Here is a 20,083-nt window from a genome sequence, read left to right on the forward strand (position 1 = left end):
TGTTATCCTAAATTACAGCCATACGCAGCCAGTGGGATAGGGAGGAGGAGGTGAAATTGTGAATGATGAAGATCAGAGTTAAATAAAATGCAGAAAGTACAGGCAATGATAATTAGTTAAGAATACCAGCATAATCTTCATTGGGGGAAGGGGGAGGCATTGTGCAAGGAGATGTTGAATATCTCCACCTTGGTGTCCAGACAGACTCATGTAACCACAGATAAGACAAGTGTATGCCGCCAAGAGAATCCTGGCCTACGATTTGCAGCTTACAAAGTGTGATCTACAGCTGCTCTGCTGCTAAGTCTGGTGACTCCCTTAGTTCAGAAATTCCAGGCTTCAGTGCTAAAGCAGAAAACCTTTATTCAGTAACTATAGGTCTACACCAGAGATGTTTGTTGTCAGAACTAAACAGCAAGGGTTAGTGAAGCTGAATTAAGAAATGCACACTTTCAAATGGGGGGGGGGTATTTTCTCATTTGTTACAAAAGCAAAACAACCTTGTTCATCTCACATTCCCATACCACCACAACCCTTCCTGATGTCTTTCCCTGCGAAATGACCTTGAGTAGGCTTGAGCCCAGGCATAGTCCCTTCTCTGTGTTATTTCAGGACACAGGAACGTAAACAACAACTTCTCACAATGAACACCCATCACATATTTCAATATGCCAAAACACTCTAACCCTAACTACAACACATTTTTCTGTATTTTCACTCAGTCCATGGCAGTCATGATGCATGATGCAGCTCCTAACAGTGTTACAGAACATACTTATATAATACTGGCACACATCTCTTGATTTGCTTATTTGTAGTAACACTATGCATAAGTGGCTCAGCAACAGTCCAAGCCCAGCATGGTCCAGCAGTCACAATAAATGAAATATAGGCTGATAGCATCTTATTCTGAAGCTGCATGCAGCTGCAGTTGCACCAGGGTGATAAGTGTTTTTGTTAGCTGTGTCCTAAGATGGCTGTGGTCTTCTCTTTCCTTTCCAGAATATAATTCCATTGAATGGTTAAATATTTTGATGAATCTTTACTTGGTTGCTTGAATGTATTTTATTATTCATTATGATGTTCATTTGTATATGGCAAAAAAATCTAAAAAGTGCAAGGAATCATAATGAACTCCAAGCATGTAAAATAATTAATTTACGACATGTCAACCCACTATACCCTTCAGCATATTTAAAAATGCCAAGTAAATCTGTTTGTTTTTTCCTGACACTAGGAGCTACAAAGTGTATCAGTGATTGAATTTGAACCAGAAGTCCTAGAACCAATAAGGTGTGAAGATAAAGTCTCAAAACAAGATGGCCATCATGCAGACAAGCCAATCCAGGATAGAGAAAACTATGAACAAGATGCGAAAGGCAAAAGAAAGCAAGAAAATAATTGGGTGAACCTTGAGACTGAGAAAAAATTACAAATGGCTGAAGCAGAAGTAAAAAGCCATATGGAAAACAAAAGACTTCAAGAATTTGAGGAAGATCAAAGACAAATAGAAGGGAAAAAGCAGAAGCTTCAGGAAGAAGAGCAGTGTTTAAAAATGGAAGACAAAAAGGGTCAAGAAGAGAAGAAAGCTCATGAAGAGCAAAGACCTCAAGAACTTCAGCTGCAGTGGCACCAAGGACAGGAAGAACAAAGAAAGAAGGAAAAAAGATCTCAGGAACTGGAGGAACCTATGTACTTAGAATGTGATCATCTGGAACTAGAGGCACTAAAGCAAAAAGAACTAGAGGGACAAAAGCAACAAGAAGAACAAAGACAACATGAAATGGAGGAACAAAAACAATGGGAAGAGCAAAGACAATGTGAAGTGGAGGCACAACAGCAGCTGGAAGAGCAAAGACAACATGAACTGGAGGCACAAAGGGAAGAGGAAGAGCAAAGAAAATGTGAACTGAAGGCACAACAACAGGAAAAACAAAGACAATATGAACTGAACATACAAAGACAACAGGAGGAACAAAGCAAATGTGAACTGGAGGCAGAAAGACAACAGGAAAAACAAAGATATCGTGAGCTAAAGGCACAAAAGAAATGGGAAGAGGAAAGACAACGTGAACTGAATGCACAACAAGAAGAACAAAGACAACATGAACTGGAGGCACAAAGGAAACAGGAGATGGAAAGACAACTTAAAATAGAAGCACAAAGGAACTGGGAAGTGGAAAGACAACATGAAATGGAAGCACAAAGGAAATGGGAAGAGCACAGAAAACGAGAACAGGAGATAGAAAGACAACAGGAAGAACAAAGACAACGTAAAATGGAGGCACAAAGTCAGCAGGAAGAACAGAGGCGACATGAACTGGAAGTACAAAAGCAAGAGGAAGAGCAAGATCAACATGAACCGGAAGCACAAAAGCAATGGAAAGAACACAGGCAATGTGAAGTGAAGGCCCAAGGCCAATACGAAGAGCAAAGACAAAAAGAACAGGAAGAAGAGAGTCCATCAGAAGCTGAAGATAAAAAGGAACAGAAGAGACATGGAGAAATAAAGGAGAAAAAAACTTACGACAAGTTGTTCCAGCATGGATTGAAAAATAAAAGACAACAAGAAGAGAAGCAGAAATGGCAAGAAAAACAAAAACATTGGGATTCAGAAGAGAAGGGAGAACAAGAGTTGAAAGAAGAAATACACAAGTCTGAAAAACATGATGAACGGAACAAACAAATATTTCAGGGGCAAAAAACAGGACAGAAACAAAAAGAACTAGAACAAACTAGAACTCTAGAAGGTGAAGGTGGTTTGCACAGGAAAGGGAGAACCATGAAGCTGGAGAAACAAAAGAGACCAGAGCAGCAAAAGGAAAACCTGAAGGCAGAGCAAATGAGCAGTAATGATCAAAAGCAGCAAGAACTTGAGAAGCAAGTTAGGTCACCAAAACATGGAAAATATGAAGCAGCAGAATTCAAACCACCACTGGACAAAAAGATAGTGCAGCAAGAAGAATTGACACAAAGGGTATTGGAACAAAAACTAGTAGAACAGAAAACACTGAATTTAGAAGTGCTGCAGCCACTGGAAAAGCCAAAAGAACAGGATAAATTCTCCCAGTTGCAACTGGCCAAAAATGTGAATGTAAACGAGAAACATTTGGAAACCACAAAGAAAGCACTTTCATGTAAAGAAGAAACAAGCCAGCAAAAGTCAAACCAGACAGACAAAGGGCAGGAGAAAGAAGAAACTTTAAAGCACTGTGAGAAAAAGAATGTTGAAGCTCAGGAGCAGGAAAGGATTCTTGGAGAAGAGCTACGATGGCAGGAAGTTGATGCAAGGCAAACTATGCCCAGGGGATTTACTTTTCAAGTATCATCTGGTGAAAAACAAATTATATTTCAGAAAGTGAATCTGAGCCCAGTTACTCCTGTTAAAGAAACACCAGCTCCTTCCACCACAAGAGAATTTAAGACTCCCAAATGTATCAAAAGTTCACATGATCTCCCAACCTCTTTGTGTGTCCCACATACTGCGATTTTGGTCACTGGAGCACAGCTGTGTGGCACTGCAGTAAACCTCAATCAGATCAAAGATACAGCTTGTAAATCTTTACTTGGCTTAACAGAAGAAAGAAAAACAGCAGATTTGGCTCCAGCAGACAGTGCTCAGAAACCATCTCCTGATGCCAAGCTTTGGAGCAATAAAATGAAGCATGCTCAAGATCCACAAGGCAACCAAGCCATATTAGCTGAGTGGGCTTCAATTAGGTCAAAAATCTTAAAAAGTGCAGAAAATGGTAAACATAATGAGAAAGACAAGGGAAGCCTCAGTAGGCATAGTGATGATTGGACACCGAAAGGGCGAAGTGCTTCCCACAGTAATTTACGGAAGACTTTGTCTGCAAATGCAAAGTTTTCTATAACTCCAGCATGGCAAAAGTTTTCAGAACTCTCAAAGACTAATACAGACACTGAGAATAAAGTTGGCCCTGAAGCAGAGAACACAGTAGCAAAAGAACTGGGACCATCCACTGTCCATGCAAACAAAGAGGCAGTTCATACTGAGGGACTGACAAGTGTAGTGAATGTACCTAGATTGTCTACAAGTAAAATTGAAGTGCATCATGTGGTGGCAGATAACACAGAGGGTTGTAAGTTTGCCAAAGACCTTCCATCTTTTCTTGTTCCAAGTGGCCCGCTAAGTAAAGAAATACCCCAGTCAGAAACCTCTCCTAATATGGAAACTCAGCAGAATGTTACTACAAGGAAACTGGAGAGAGTTTCACCAAATGGAGAAGAAAGTGTGTCCCCATTTGGTGTAAAATTAAGAAGGACCAACTATTCTTTGCGTTTTCACTATGATCAGCAAGCAGAACAAAAGAAGAAGAAAAGATACAGTGCAGGAGATAGTTTTGATGGTGTTCCAACTCCTCTGGTCACCCCAGAGAGTGAACAAGATGCAAGTAAACTTTTTTCCAAAGCAAGTAAATTTCCTAGCCAAGAGGCAAAGGATGCCATTGTTAATTCTGGAAAGACCTCATCAGCTAACATTCACCAGAACTACTCTACAGCTACCCCAATATCTCTACCAAGTATCAGTCATGTGTCTGTACCTAGTCAAGAGAAAACTGTCTGTAAATCACCACTCCTACAAAAGCCTGCATTGGCTCCAAAGCCCACCAGCCAAAGCCCACCATCATCTCCTCTCTCAAAAATACGCAGTCCTCCTGTAATTGAACCATTAGGGCAAAGAGTGAGTAAAGCTGAACCAGTTACCACTTGGAGGAAAACTGAAGCTAAAGGAAGTACTCTGCTTTCACAAGCACCGGAAGAAAGCAAGAACGAAGAGGAAGAGTCTAGGGAAAAGAAGTCATTTTTCCCATCCATTACCATGCCATGGAGAGAGAAAACAGAGAAAAAAACAGAGCCTCTTAAAAAAGGTAGGCAAAACTGTAGTTCCTACATGTAACTCTATGATGATGTCAGTCTTAAACAGTTACCTTAGTTGTTATTTTGTATGCGAGCAACATTTTCTTGATAATATGCTAGTAGATCTATATGTTCACACATCTGTATGTTTTTCATGCTTAAATTATTGTCACGTGAAGTGATGATTTTCATGGATGAAAACAACTGCCAGAATCCTGTATCACCTTTTACTTAAGGTAACTTTATGTATACTTAGCTAAGTAGCTGAGACGCTACAAAACCCTGTTAAGGAATTGTGAAGATGTGTATTGGGACACCAGAAAGAGTACATCATTGCACACTGTGTTTTGTTGGGCACTGTTTATTGGGTACTTTGCCACTTCTGCTACATAGTAATGTAACAGCAGCCCTCTAATGCATACCAGAAGTTACAAAACTGACCAATTTTAATTCCACTTATGAAGATGTACTTTTATTCCTGCCAACCATCTTAGATGAGACCTCACAGGAACAGTTTTTTACACAATCCCACATTACAGCAGATATTCAGCTCTGTGTCATTGTGATTCACCTGTGTGTATAAATGTACTACAGTAAATTCCTGCTCCAAACTTCCTGTTCTGAATTCCTGTGCCTAGTATTGACATTGGAACATGAACTGGTACTGTATGCATTCCTGGTTGTATGTGTTTGCTTTGAACAAAAACGAGCTTTGTGGAGACGTTGTTGTTGTGTGCCCTCAAGTCATTTCTGATTTGTGGCAGCCCTAAGGTGAACCTATCAGAGTTTTCTTGGCAGAATTTCTTCAGAGGAGGTTGCCTTTGCTTTCCTCCAAGGCTGAGAGTGTGACATGCCCAAGGTCACCCAGTGGTTTTCTGGTCTCTAGAGTCCTAATCCAGCATTCAAACTACTACACCATGCTGGCTCTCTTTGGAGCCCTACATGGTTGTAAAAACTACAGCAAGCATATGCAACTCAGAACACACGCTTATTGGTTGCTTTCTATATATGGTTATAGAGAGCCAGCATGGTATAGTGGTTTGAGTGTTGAACTAGGACTCTGGAAGACCAAGGTTCAAATCCCAACTTAGCCACTGAGTGATCTTGGGCAAATCATCCTTCATAGTCTTACAGGAAGGCAACAGCCAATTTCCTCTGGATAAATTTGCCCAGAAAGCCATATGATAGGAACACCCTAAGTAAGAATTGAGGGATCATAACAGTAACAAATACATATACCTGAAGAAGTATCTTTCCAAGCCTGTTCACATGTAGGAAAGTGGGCACTGCTGAAATAGGTATAAAATAGCCCTTGTTGTGCAATATAGCTCAGAAACAGATTATCTGGATCATTCATGAACAGAGAAGATGATTGTGGAAGCTTGAAACTATACAAAATCTGTAAGGAGGAGCACAGAATCATAGTTGCCCCTCTGTTTGTGCAGACTAGATCCGTGACCCTCGCTTACTTATGAGGAGAAAATTCAGGGGGTTAAAATGGGGCACGCACCCCCATTATAGCCTATGGGGCTTGAATATCCACAGGATTGTGGGGGTTTGGGGGGGGGGGCGGAATGGCTGACTGTAACTGCAAGCAGTGGAATTTTCTTCAGAAGAAATGATAAATACTGAAAAAGTTATATTGTCTCCACAGTATATAATCAGCCCTTCTGAAAAATACTCTGTGGCTTGCTGATTTCTGTTATTCTGTGATCCTGTTTATACATTTTGTGTAATTCCCAGTTTTTATAATCATCTACCCTATTTGTGATTCCAGTAATAATGATTCCAGTAATGTCCAATGTACAAATGCAGAGTCACGTACGTATAAGGTACAGAGCTGGTAGGTACAGTAGTCTTAATTCGCTTCAGTTATGTGCTGCATAAGCCCTTTGCCTATGCAGAGCTTCTTGTTCCATTGAAAGGATGGAGAAGCCCTTGTTAATGGAGCAATTTTATGTAACATTGGAGCTTGTGGACACAAGACGGGTGAATCAAAGTATAACTCTTTTCTGGAGGCATCGTGTGTGTGTGGCCACCTAAACTCTTTGTTCTATGTGATATTTAGAAACTGAAAAGTTTGCTCAAATACCCCAAAATAGCATATTAAATAATTCCAAAATTAAACCCCCACACTTTCCAGAAATAGTTGGAGGTGTTGGTGCACACAGATGCTCAGAGATTAAACTAGTTTTGACATTTCTAGGGCAGCTTGCACTGAGCTGTAAGGATGCAAAGAATTGTTAACGTTTTGAAAAAGTTTGCTGCAGTGGCATCTCATCTAGATTTTTTTCCTGCAGGAGAATGTAGTCAAAGCCGTAACCAAGGAGAAAGAATCACATCATTTATAAGGTGCTCTACAGGAACCATATCTGATTTGACCAATAGCAAATGTCTTTATTCCTTACTTTGAGAAAAAAAATAACTGTACTGTAAGATAGCCTGTTTGCTTGTTTGCTGATTTTTGAAAGAAGAAATAAGATACACACTTTAGTGCTAGAGTGAATACTCTGATTAGTATTCACTGAAGATAAGTATTCATGAGTATATACAGTACTTACTTACAAATTCCCTGGAATGTTAAGGACTAAAGACAAATATGAGGTTAAATCCAGATTTGAATGTCTGAAACTGGGTTGGTAAAAGCAGAACTCCCCTCACCTTGCTCCCCACAAAAGTCCATTCAGGCTCTGGAAAATACGATGTAGAAGGCTCCAGGGAGCTTGCTGAATGAGGCAAGACGTGGTGTGGCAGTGATGGGTGGGATTCCTGGACAGGAGACAAAGGCACCTTCTAAGACTAGAGTGTACCTGTCAATGGCAGATGGGTCCCATATTTAACCCCGGAGTATACCTTAAAAATGGATGTTTTGACTGGAAGCAGTAAGTGCTGACATGTAGTACACATAGTGTCCTAGACACCAAATAATGTTTGAAAATAGTACAGGTTGAGTCTCTCTTAGTCAAAATGCTTGGGACCAGAAGTGTTTCAGATTTGGGATTTATTTTTATTTTTATTTTGGAAAACTGTATTTGCATACATGTACACAGTGTACATACTGTATATACTCATGTATAAGTCTAGAAATTTTGGTCAAAAAATTGACCCCAAAAACCTAGGTCGACTTATCCATGGGTCAATGTTAATACTATACTTTAACTCTTATTAAGAATGGAGCCATCTTATTAAGAAAGGCAAGAGGGCAATCTGTCCTGGAAGCACTCACCTCCCTCTACTCTCTCTTCCATCCAATCTTGTAAGCCAAAACAGTTATGCCTGCCATAATTTTGTAGGTTCTTTGGCATTGTTTTCCTTTGTTTCATCATTTAGATTCTTTTTTGTGTGTCCCTAAGTTTTACCTTCGACTTAACCAAGGGTCATATCAAACTCCATAATTTTGCCCTTAAAACTTGCCCTCGACTTATACATGAGGTCAACTTATAGTCGAGTATATACGGTATGTACATATCTTGGAGAAGGGATCCAGATCTAAACACAAAATTTATTTATGTGTTTCATATACACCTTATACACATATCCCAAAACTAATTTTATATGCAATATTTTTAAAATAATTTTGTATATGAAACAAAGTTTGTGTACATAAGAAAGCATGGTTCAGCCACCTGTGAAAAACATTTTGGTTTTTGGAGTATTTTGGATTTTGGAATTCTGGATAATGGAGACTCAACCTGTATGTGCTTAGATTACTTATCTGAGGCTGGCAATAGGTAGAAGTTTATCAGCAGTCTAGGAAACTGGAAGCTAAGCCACATCTCTGTCAGACTGCTGAGCAAGTCCCCTTTTACACTTTCCCCTGAATATAATATAATGGCAGCTATGTCACTGTTTTTCAAATTTAATCCTTCTGTTCTGGCCTCTGTCTTCTAGAAAGACCAGTGCTTCAGAGCAGGCATTCCATAGATGGCTCCAAATTGATGGAAAAAGTTGAATCTGCACAGCCACTCTGGATCACATTAGCACTGCAGAAGCAGAAGGGTTTTCGAGAGCAGCAAGCAACCAGGGAGGAAAGGAGACAAGCTAGGGAGGCAAAGCAGGCTGAGAAACTTGCTAAAGAAAATGTAAGTCTGTGAAGATTTTTTTTTTAAAAAAATGCTGTGATATCATGCAAAGTATGTTGATTATTTTATTTTTTGTGGTTGGCTTTTGCTAGTAAAACAGTTGAGAGGTGAAGTGGTTTCGATTATCCACTAATATCTAATAAATATATATGCAGCATCTGTTGTACCCTAAGAGAAGAACGCAAGTCACAAAAATCCCTGAGTCCTCAATTCTAAATATGATTTGAGACTTTGAGGGATCAATGCAACATTTTTGATGATAACATGATAAAAATAATTGAAAGTATTAATAAAATAGGTAAGAGAGTAAGAGCAAAATGCACAAACACAGAAAAGGATAATCCACACCCCATGTTTAAGCAAAAGATGATTATTATAAATGAAAGCCAGCAAAAAAATGGCTTTTTAAACAGATTTGTTTTAATTCCTTTTCTCTCTGTATATGTATGCTGATTCTCCACAGCAGCATGTGAATTAGGGATTGAATCATTCTTTGTAACAGAATTTCTCTGCTTCTTATGTTGTCCAGTTGTCCCCCAAGGAAGCAGAGGGTGCATCTGTTTGCTGCCCACTGCAGCTGTTCCCTCCAACAGTATACAACCTCTTCAGTCCTTGGACACTACATGAGTCTCAGAAAACTCATTCAGTCCCTAGGAGGCAGTCTCTCACAGTTTTAACTTTTCTTAACCTTTTATCCACCATCTAGCATCTGGTATAGGTGCCTGGGCTCACTCCAGATGCAGAGCGGAGTAGAGGAAGGCTTAGAGGGAAAAAAGATACTTGATAGTTACGATGGATATGAAGAAAGGTCTGGTCTATTGCATAAGACATCTTTCCTGTACCTGATACCTGTGCTGTATTCTTTGGAGGATAATGAGAAATGCTTCCCCACACATCTGGAGGTCAAGGGCCATAAGAGAATATGGCTTGACTACTATAACCCTGAAAAAAAAAAAAAGATTAAGTATTTTTGCTGTGCTGGATATGTGGACACTGAGGAAGACTGGGGTGGAATTCAGGTTACTATACATTTTAGAATATAATAGAGATTTTAATGTATTTTACTTATGAATTGTACATTTTTTAAATTGGTTTTATTCTTTTTGCTATATTGGAGGCACATTGAGCCAAATAGTAGGCCAGAAATAAGTATATAAATAAATTAGTCATCAGAAACATAGCAAGTATACTTCCCCACGAGTAGATGCTATTGAATTCCATGTGATTTATTTTTCTTTGTGTTACAAACATATTAATATTTTATAATGTAATATTTCCCTTTTGTGCTTTGTATTAGGCCAGCATAAACAGTCAGTCAGATAATAAAATCACCAACAGGACAAATACACTAGTAAAACCTGCAGCCCCAGAAGAGGAGAAGAAAATTGAGACTGCTATGTCAAGGCTTGAACGCAGAGAACACCTGAAAAAATCGAATACTCTTCCTACATCTGTGACAGGTATAATTTACAGTTTCTGTCAAAATCATAGCCACTTGGTCATGGAAGTTAGAATTATGAGCAATTCGGGATTGTTGGTGGCTCACAAACCAGTTGCAGATTTTCAGAATCCCATTCATCTTATGAAAATGGACCTCTAGTTTGTCTTTTAAAGTGTTTACAGTGAAGCTAGTTGTTGGGAAAACAGAACCTTTCAAAAAGAAATAGTTGGATACGTAAACTAGTGTTTTCACAATGTGCATGTGGGCCTTCCCAAGTTATGAGAATTTTATCACTAATCAGAAATCTGGTAGATGGCATAATTTTCCTCACCATTTGATGGGGGTATTATATAAGGCCAGTTTTTGTTGTTCTTGCTGTTAACTGCCCTCAAGTTGGTCCCGACTCATGACAACCTGTGGATGAGACCGCTCCAAGCCTCCTCCTGCTCTGCTTAAGTCCTGTAGATTTAGGCCTGTGGCCTCCCTAATTAAATCTAGCCACCTGATATGCAGTCTTCCTCTCTTTCTGTTACCCCTCTGCCTTTCCAAGCATTAATGTCTTTTCAAGTAAGTCATGCCTTCTCACAATGTGGCCAAAGTACAATAGCCTCAGTTTTGTCATCTTGACTTCCAGGGTTTGATCTATTCAAGGACCCATTTACTTGTCTTTTTGGCTGTCCACTGTATCTTCAGCACTCTTGTGTACATAATTCCTCCATCCCATTCAATCAGCCCGAGTAATTTGTGTTAAGTCACCATTAGATAAGTAAATATTTGCACCTTGCTTACATATGCACCTGAAGTAAAACAAGCATTTTTGGCTGTTAACTCATTACAAACACTTTATCAGTCAGACCTAGCACTGGGACAAGCTGCAGCTGGAGTCTGATTCTTTTATTAATATTCACTATCAGTTAAATTTGAATGCATTTCTAACATACATATTTAGCCAGCAATTTTTTTCCAGATATTTATCATTTTAGAACAGATTCACCTTTATTGGCCTTTGGGGTGTGATTCTGACAAAGGTGCATGGATTTGGATGGGCAGAGGCAAAACAGAAGTTCATGGAGAGGGTGAAAGTTAGACCCTGAAGTTAGGGAAACGAGAACCAAAGTCAGAAAGCCTTTGCAGTAAGATACTAAATGGAAGAGTCCTGTCCCTTTTCTGAGTTTGCATAATTTGTAACCCTCCAAGAGAAATGGAGGCTAGCAGCCATGATGCATTGTTGTTGTATGCTTACAAATAATTTCCAATTTATGGTGATCCTAACATGAACCTATCACAGAATTGTCTTGGCAGACTTCGTTCGGGGTGGGTAGGTTGCTCTCCTGTGCGGTTGAGAGAGTGTGACACACACACACGCACACACACACATGCATAACTCCTGAGCCAGTGTGCACTGGGTGACTTTGGGCTAGTTACACTCTCAACATTACAGGAGAGCAACCTACCTACCCACTGCCAAGACAATTTTGTGATAGGTTCATGTTAGGATCACCATAAAATATATAAAAGCCTGTTAACAAACTGGAGATATTCAACTCACTGATTCCTTCCCAGAAGTAGTATGAATGATATGCAGCGTATAGTTTGGGAAGTGAGCGTAAAAATAAGGGGAATTCCTGCCATTGAGCTTTTGAAATGACTAGGAAATTCTTCCAGTAGTTTGTTTTCTTCCAAACTGACAGGTATGCTCCTGGATACAAATGCTGACATACGGTTGAAAAAGCTGTTAAAGTAATAAATAATGTGCTATGTAATAAATACACTGTTCCCTCTAGTGCCTTGAAACCATTAATTGCTTCCTAATTATGACCTCTATTGTGTGACTCTCAAAGTGTGCCTTTTAAAGTTCAGAGGCTGATTAACTGATCAGAAAGCAGTAAGTTCAGGTGATAAAGGTAAAAGTACAGTGTATTAATTTTATTTCACAGAAGGGTAGTACATGATGAAGGGCTGAGTAAAACTTTACATGCACATTATTTACTGCTGCACTGGGGATAACTGTAAATGGTATACCTGATTCACATAATAGCCTACTCATGTGAGAGAACCATAAAATTAAGAGCAATTTATTGTTGTGGAGGGGATAAGTTAAGCACCATCAGCTGTTTCCCCCCCACATATTTCAGGATTGAGCGCTAAAAAACATCTTAGGGCTGCTAAGCTAAGTAATTCTGACTTTTCATGTAGAAACAATCTCTGGTCAGGATTTATATGGTGTACTTCTGCTGGATATCACTTCCTTTCAGAAGAACTGATGATTCTGTGTTTCTCCTGTAGCCCTCCTAAAAACCTGCTCTTGAGGATTGGGAAACTTTTCCATAACATGAGATCTCAACTGGGGGAGATGATGGGGAAGCATCCTCATTCCCCTGGCACTGGAATCTTTTTTCTCCCTTTTTTGGTTGTTGTGTGCCTTCAAATAATTTCTGACTTAATGGTGTCCCTAAGGCAAACCTATTACAGAGTTTTCCTGGCAGAATTTGTTCAAAGGTGGCCTTCTCTGCCTTCCTCTGAGGCTGAGAGAGTGTGGACGTGCTCAAGGTCTTCTAATAGGTCTAGCAGGGATTCAAAGCCTGGTCTCCCAGAGCTCTAACCACTACACAATGCTAGCTCTTAAAAACATTTAAAAACCATGCAAATATGTTTTCAGTGCCAAAAAAATGTATACAACGTGGTACTGCTTTTAAATTTGTGCTCTTTAATGAACAATTTTTTCCTGTGCCAAAAGGCAGAGGTAGAGATTCTGTGTTCTTTCCATTAATGAGGAAGTTTTAAGAGCTTTTCTCAGGGCACTGTTGGAGAGAATTGAATGCACAGGGTGAATTTCTAAATGTAGGGTGTTTCCACCACTATTCTTCCCTTGATAATGCTTTGCTTTTTAGGTGGGAGCAATCCAGACATGCAGTTCTGCTGCCTTAATTATTTTGTCCCTCTTGGTTTGGAGTCATGGGCTGAAATCCTACACTGAGCAGGTAGTGCTTAATGCTCTGCCTACACAATTTTGTGTTCTCTCTTCACCCTGAGAGGTTGCTGCTTCATACCCATGGGGAGAGGGAGGGAAGGGAATTTAGACAATGAAGAAAGAGCTTATCTTGGCTTGGAGGGAGAAGGAAAAAAAGTTTATCACATGGGAGGAATTTCACTTAATTTCAAATGAAAAAAAAGTGGGGTCAGAATGCATTCATGTGAATTCGCTAGTGCAGCAAATTGATGTGAATTCGAATTGTGTTCGAACTGACTTCCCATTGCCCGAAAATAGCTTGCCATTGCCCAAAATTGTGTGTGGTAGGCTATTATTATGCAATAACCTGAAACCCCATGATTACGTTCAGACTGACTTCCCATTGCCCGAAATTGTGTGTGGTAGGCTATCACACAATAACGTGAAATCCCTTGATTGCGTTGCCATTGGATTATACTTCCAATTTCCCTTGTCTGATAAACTCCATAGAGGGAATTTCCTTTTCCTTCCCCTCAACAACAGGCCAAGCAAACAGCAGCTGCCTCCAGAATCCCTTACTGGGAATTCAGGCAACAAAACAGAGAGAAAAGTGGGAAGCAGATAAGCCTGTTTCACCATCTACCGCCAGCATGTTAAAGAAGCATAGATCGATAAGTTGGGCCACTAAAATGCAAATCATATGAAAAGTGGATGCTTATTGAGAGATGCAGCTTTAAAGGTGTTCTCTATAAAGGTCAAAATGTTATTTAATCAAGGCTTACCTGACCAGCGGGTTCCATTTCATATATGCATGTTGATACCATTGGTTAAAGCATTTGCTGAAATATGTTAAACTGCTCTTCTTTTTTATGGTGTAGGAACCTGTCCTTATTCTTTTCATGCTGTTTCTAAGTCTGGTACCATATTTTCTGTTGCAGATATAATACTCAGGACCAAATCAACTTCATTAGCTGAGCTATACCTGGATAGTTGTTGAAGCCTCACTTACATACACATACATCACTAACAGGATGTCACTCATAGTGTTATGCTATTGTTTTATGTGCCACCCGTCAATCATCAAATCTCATCTCTCAGCAGGAAGAGTGATTGATGGAGACAACAAATAATATTGCCAGCCTGTGTCAAACTGTTTTCACCTTCAGTGGTTATATGGAATAAGAATGAATGAATGAGAAAATTGCTAATTGGAACACTCTGATATTTTTGTAATGCTGATGATGGTCACATCTTTAAATATATATTGTTTATTTAGATATAGCTTCACAAAAATGAAGCAGTACAATGAAATTCAGTTTCGACACCCTGAAATTTATAGCTGATGTATACTTTGTGTATCAAAACCCCATCCTGTAGAGCTGTGACACCAGAACCTCCAAGATATCCACAGCACTGTAGGGTTTGGTAAGTTAGAAGAGAAGGAAACATGTCCTGAATGAAGCAGTTGCTCAGATGTTTGAGTGGCTGATTCTTGAAGGAAGACTGGCCAGGTTTGTGGAATTGGCAGGACAATCAGTTCACACATCTCACACAAAATGGTGTCATCTCCAAAAAGAATTTAGTACAGTATTTAGTATAATGCCACCATGTGCAGTTTGAAAGAATCTAGCCGTAGCAAAAGGCAGGTTCCTACAATGTTGTTTTACAGTGATGAATCTTTGTTTCTCTCCATTCTTAAACAGTGGAGATTTCAAACTCTGTTCCATCATCACCCTTGGCAAAAGAAGTCACAAAGAGATTCTCTACGCCTGATGCTAATCCAGTGTCAACAGAACCTGCCTGGCTGGCCTTAGCCAAGAGGAAAGCAAAAGCCTGGAGTGACTGTCCACAAATCATTAAGTAAACAATGCAGGGGTTGCTTTTACTGTTGTTAATTGCTTTCTCCTTTTTGTTAGTATTTTCACATGACAGAACTAACTGAACAAAATTAAGCACATATCCTGGAGGATGAAGGACACTTTGAACTGTGTACCATTTTCTCATTGCAAATTTCATCTACATAATAGAATCTTACCACTGTGAGAATTTAGGTACTGTGGAAGAGAGGTGTTGGCACAAGTCTGAGGTTTTATCACTCGCAAAACAGTTGTTAAATATGTTTTAGGTTCAGATTATTTTAAAAAATTGTTCCTCCATTGTCCCTCAATATTTGGCTCCAGTGGTTTGGATTTCTATTTGTCTTTTTGGATATGTTACTGTAAACAAAGCAGAGATTCCAGCTACTTAAAAATGCTTTAAATGAATATAAGCTGCATGTTGCTCCATTTTTGAATTTAGAATGTAATACCATTTACTGGAAAATTTAAAAATCTACTCAGGTACAGGATATTGAAAGACCAATTTCTGTCTTAGTAGTAAAGGGAACTATACAGTGATAATCTTTTATTCATGTTGCAATTAATGTAGAGATGATGACTTTGAAATACTTAAGTATAACTTGTCACTGATGAAAGTACCAATGTGTCTGGTCCTGCTGTAAAGATGTTGCAGGATAGGAATTTGTCCTGGTGCTTGGAGCCTTGAGCAGGAAAATTTGCCTGTAAATGTTTTCACGAGTTCAGTATTTTATTTGTGATAAACCTTGCTTTTTATCAGTAGCTTCTATCAGGAAGTATCTAATTATATCAGCTTTGTTAACTTGCTAAAACTGGGGCTTGTCAAATGTGCATTTCCATTCTATCTTTCTATGTGTGATTCTTCATACCATGAAGAATGCATTACTTGCAAAAATGCATTACAACATTTTCCCTAGTACAGTATGCAGATACATGCTACTGCAACGGTATCTGGTAAAATGCCATCTATGCCTTTTTCTTCTGACAATGGGGGAACACCATGCAGAGAGAAAAATAGCAGCAGTGGAGTATTAAAACACATGTGAAGGCAAACCCAGATCATTCATATTATACCTAATTTAAATAGCATCCAAAAGCCCACCTAGTTATGTAACTTTTTCAGTGTCTACATGTTGGGGATTCAAAAGATTAAAGAGTTCATAACACAATGAAAGAAAGAAGTAATTCAGCTGGATAGTAGCGCCTGTCTCTGTGCCTTACCACATGACATTTTAATTCTTCACTTCTCTTCCCATGGAAGACAGTCGTAAAAGTGAGCCTTTTGTAGAATGGATATTCCAGCTAGAAAAAAGACTCACTTTTACAAGTCTCTCCTGAGAGAAGAGAATTGAAGAACTACAACGTCATGCAGCAAGGCATATAGAAAAGTGCTACTATCCTGCTGAACTTCCACTTTCTTTCTTCACATGACAAGCTTCTTGTCAGCAACTCATCTGAGCCCTGTAGCTCGACACTCCTAACACAAGAGTCTACAATATAGCAGATTTAGGGAAATGGGGAACTAAAAATTTATTGAATCAAAGGGAACTATATTTCCTTCTTGTGGACATCAGACTTCATATTTTCAGGAGTCATAATATTTCTGCATTTAATTTGCACCTTAGTCTTGAGCTACTGTGCCAGCATATCTGCATGTTAATGCTGGCAAAAACATCACTACAGCACTTTTATTAATGGCATGTTTTAAAACAATATAGCTATTGTTAGTTCCTCAGTAATTACGTACTGATATAAAAAGGCTTAGATCAGACTTCAGATTCTAGAAAAAGTTAAAACATTGCACGGAAAAGCATAATGTCTTTGCAGTTAAGTACTGCTACCCTTTAAGTCTTTATTCCTAAAGTGTGGAGGTAGCAGTGACATGTTTTCATGGTTACTTCCTAAACTGCTTCCTACGCAAGAATTCTGGAAAAGGTCAACAATGCAATGAATTCAGATTGTCCTAGTTAGTCTAAACTGACTTGAATAACTGGTTTGTGTTAGACTGCAAGTATCATAAGAGGCAGAGTTGTATTTTGCTTTACTATACACTTATTGAACAGCACAGCCTCATATTATCAGATTGCTTTAGCTATACAGTAGGGGAGAACTCTGTCACTCATCCAAAAAACAGTATGAGAACTTTAGTTTTGCTGCAGAGCATCTAAAATGGCATGTCAGCAGATGCTGTTAATGAACAGGTATCATGCTTCAGGAAAAGAAAACAGTTGTGTTTGTGTGTACCTGCAGAAAGGATAATAAATTCAGTATTTATGAAGCTTCAGTGAGGAGGAGTACTCTTATAGCTGTTGGGCTCTTAATGTTAAATTTTAATTTCATCTTTAAATGCAAACTATTGATACCCCCAAAGACGCATCACTTTCAGGCAGGATTATTAAAAATGTAAGGGAAAAGCTGTGCTTAGGATTTCATTGGAACTGATGAAGAGCTGATATATTGCCACTCCAGATAGTGAGGGCCTTACAACAAGTGTGTATGCTGGAGCCATTAATGTAACTTATGGCAATTTAATGTTCTCTCATCATCAACTTTGAGGGGCTTATAAGATCCAGGTTGCAAAATACAAGAACCTTCTGCTCACTTGGAACAAGGTGAAGCAGAAAGAAGGCAGGCCTGTGTGTTTAATCTTTTGTTTATCCACTGATTACTGAAGGGGCATTCCGTTATCTTAGAAATACATAACAATTAATCCATTGACATGAGGAGCTACTAAATGTGGGACAAGTAGTGCACCTAGTAGAGGATGTATACAAAGTACAGATCTGCTCTGACTGGTGCAAAAACCTTCTGGTGGTATGGGAAATGTTTTATTTTAAAATGTGCACTTACTCAGACCACACTTAAACCTGCAATTGCACAAACTGTAATTATAACTTTCAATTTCTTCAGAGCCATTTCTGAAATTGGTCTGGAATGGGAGAGTAGGGTTGGGGGAAGGTGGGGAGGTTAACTCTGGAGGTAGGCAGGGAAAAAGCAAAGTGGAAGAAATTTAGGGAGGGGGGGAGTAGATGCTATTTGCATGATAAAAGAAGGGCCTACCAAAATGATTCTAGACACACTGTTAGCACAGAGTATATAGTTAGTAAATAGTTCTAAAGCTTCAAAAGCAAAGTGTATTCAAGCATGAAGGTATCTAGTGTACTGAAAATTGTATTCCAAGGCCCTGATCGGAAGGGTGTGCATCCCCTGCTGATAAAGCAGTGTTTCCCCATTTCATTCATTGCCAGGCTTACCATCAGCATTGATAGTCGTAATCACCTCTTAGGCAGCAAGGGCCACTTGGAAGAATATTTTTTCTCTTAATTCTGTCTAACAGGTGATCAGTGCATCCAAGCTAATAGTATTAGTTACACTACATGCTGTTCTGCATATGCAGGTGTACCCCAGATGCTGGATGTAAGAACCTGTGCAACACACTTTTGTATGGATAAGGGGAAAGCCATTTCCATTTTAGTGTCCTAATTAGAGCGGGAATATGTACAATATTTGTAACGGAACATTTCTACAATATTTTCAATATTTGACATTTCATGTAAGATCAACTCAAAAATTTGCACTAAATACCAACGAAGTGTTACTTTGCTTAACCTTTTTTTGTTTTGTTTCACAGCCTTTCCTACTAAACACATTATTGAAACTCTGTAAAATGAAATCCAGCAAGGAATAACTTTCAACAACATTAATCCAACCACTATGTATAATATGGTCTCTCTCACTCTCTTTTTTTAGTAACTTGTATACAGATGTCCTGATCCAGAGGAAGTAATCATACCCAAATCCTGTCGAAATCATTGGGGTTTAAATTAGTCATAATGACATTATCCTACAGATTAACAGGTGTTGGGAATAATTAACATTTTCTAGACTGGGGACAAAATATTATTTGAGGTTAAAGATTAACCTCTGTTCATATAGTGGTGTATAAAATTATAAACAAATGTATAATTGTGAGGTTTTGTTTTGTGTACTTTTTTAATTTTTCAAATGTTTTAAAGTGCAATTGTTTCTTATACTAATGTCATTTTAATTCCTTTTAAATTATAATCTGCTGAAAATTATCAGAAGGTGTATGTATTCATTGTCTTTTTGTTAAAACATCGGGTTTGCCTTATATGGAGAGCCTGAAATTGCTGTAGGATCTAATTATGTGTTTTTACAAACAATAAAATCTGAGTAAAACTATGACTAAGGGATATTAGTGCAATTTCTATTTTCAGTTTTGATTGTCAAGATTATACTGTAAATGGTCCATCACTGAAAATTTGTTCTATTTCAATAAAAAATGTGTTTCTGTAGCTATGACAGTACTTTTTATTTATTCATTCATACATGTTTTAGAAAATGTTCATAGTGACATTAAGGGATTGAACTATAAATTTATCTTTGTTGGTGACAGAGACACTACACTCATACATTGTTATACAAGTTTAATATTTCTTTTCACAATTGCAACAGTCGGAAAAGTAAATCAGTGCAATATTTACACCGATTCCCCAGCCTGTAACTGCGAACTGTTAATTATTATACTATAAATATAATGGAAGGGCTTTGAAGCATGTGCTTGGAAAACAAACAGATCCTTAGGAGGTAGATGAGGTACATGTTTAAAATGTTCCTCTATGGAATATACCTTTAGCTGTTATATTACAGTAGTAAAGAATAATAAAATTGTAATTCTGTGAATTAGAAAAGGAAGTAGTTAAGAGCTTTTGCCTAACTGACAATGTCTTATATTTTGTTATTTGTGAAGGAGAACATGTATTTCTAAGCTTTATAATTATAATACTAATTTCAATATATTATTAACAAGGACCCATTTCCCACCCAAATCTGCTGAAATACAGATATCACT

At 38.5% G+C, this 20,083-nt stretch overlaps 1 protein-coding gene across 1 annotated transcript in view; it reads left to right on the forward strand.

Annotated features, from left to right (window-relative positions):
• Positions 1 to 19,416, forward strand: part of CRACD (capping protein inhibiting regulator of actin dynamics) — a 37,307-nt gene extending 17,891 nt beyond the window's left edge. The window contains exons 5-8 of the mRNA XM_042469602.1: positions 1,238 to 4,892; positions 8,773 to 8,963; positions 10,261 to 10,423; positions 15,058 to 19,416. Of these exons, the coding sequence (XP_042325536.1) occupies positions 1,238 to 4,892; positions 8,773 to 8,963; positions 10,261 to 10,423; positions 15,058 to 15,218 (4,170 nt within the window). The 3' untranslated portion in view covers positions 15,219 to 19,416. The remainder of the gene's footprint in view (positions 1 to 1,237; positions 4,893 to 8,772; positions 8,964 to 10,260; positions 10,424 to 15,057) is intronic.
• The last annotated feature ends 667 nt before the right edge of the window (positions 19,417 to 20,083 follow it).

The sequence above is a fragment of the Sceloporus undulatus genome, chromosome 5, assembly GCF_019175285.1.
Source record: "Sceloporus undulatus isolate JIND9_A2432 ecotype Alabama chromosome 5, SceUnd_v1.1, whole genome shotgun sequence".
Lineage (NCBI taxonomy): Eukaryota > Metazoa > Chordata > Lepidosauria > Squamata > Phrynosomatidae > Sceloporus > Sceloporus undulatus.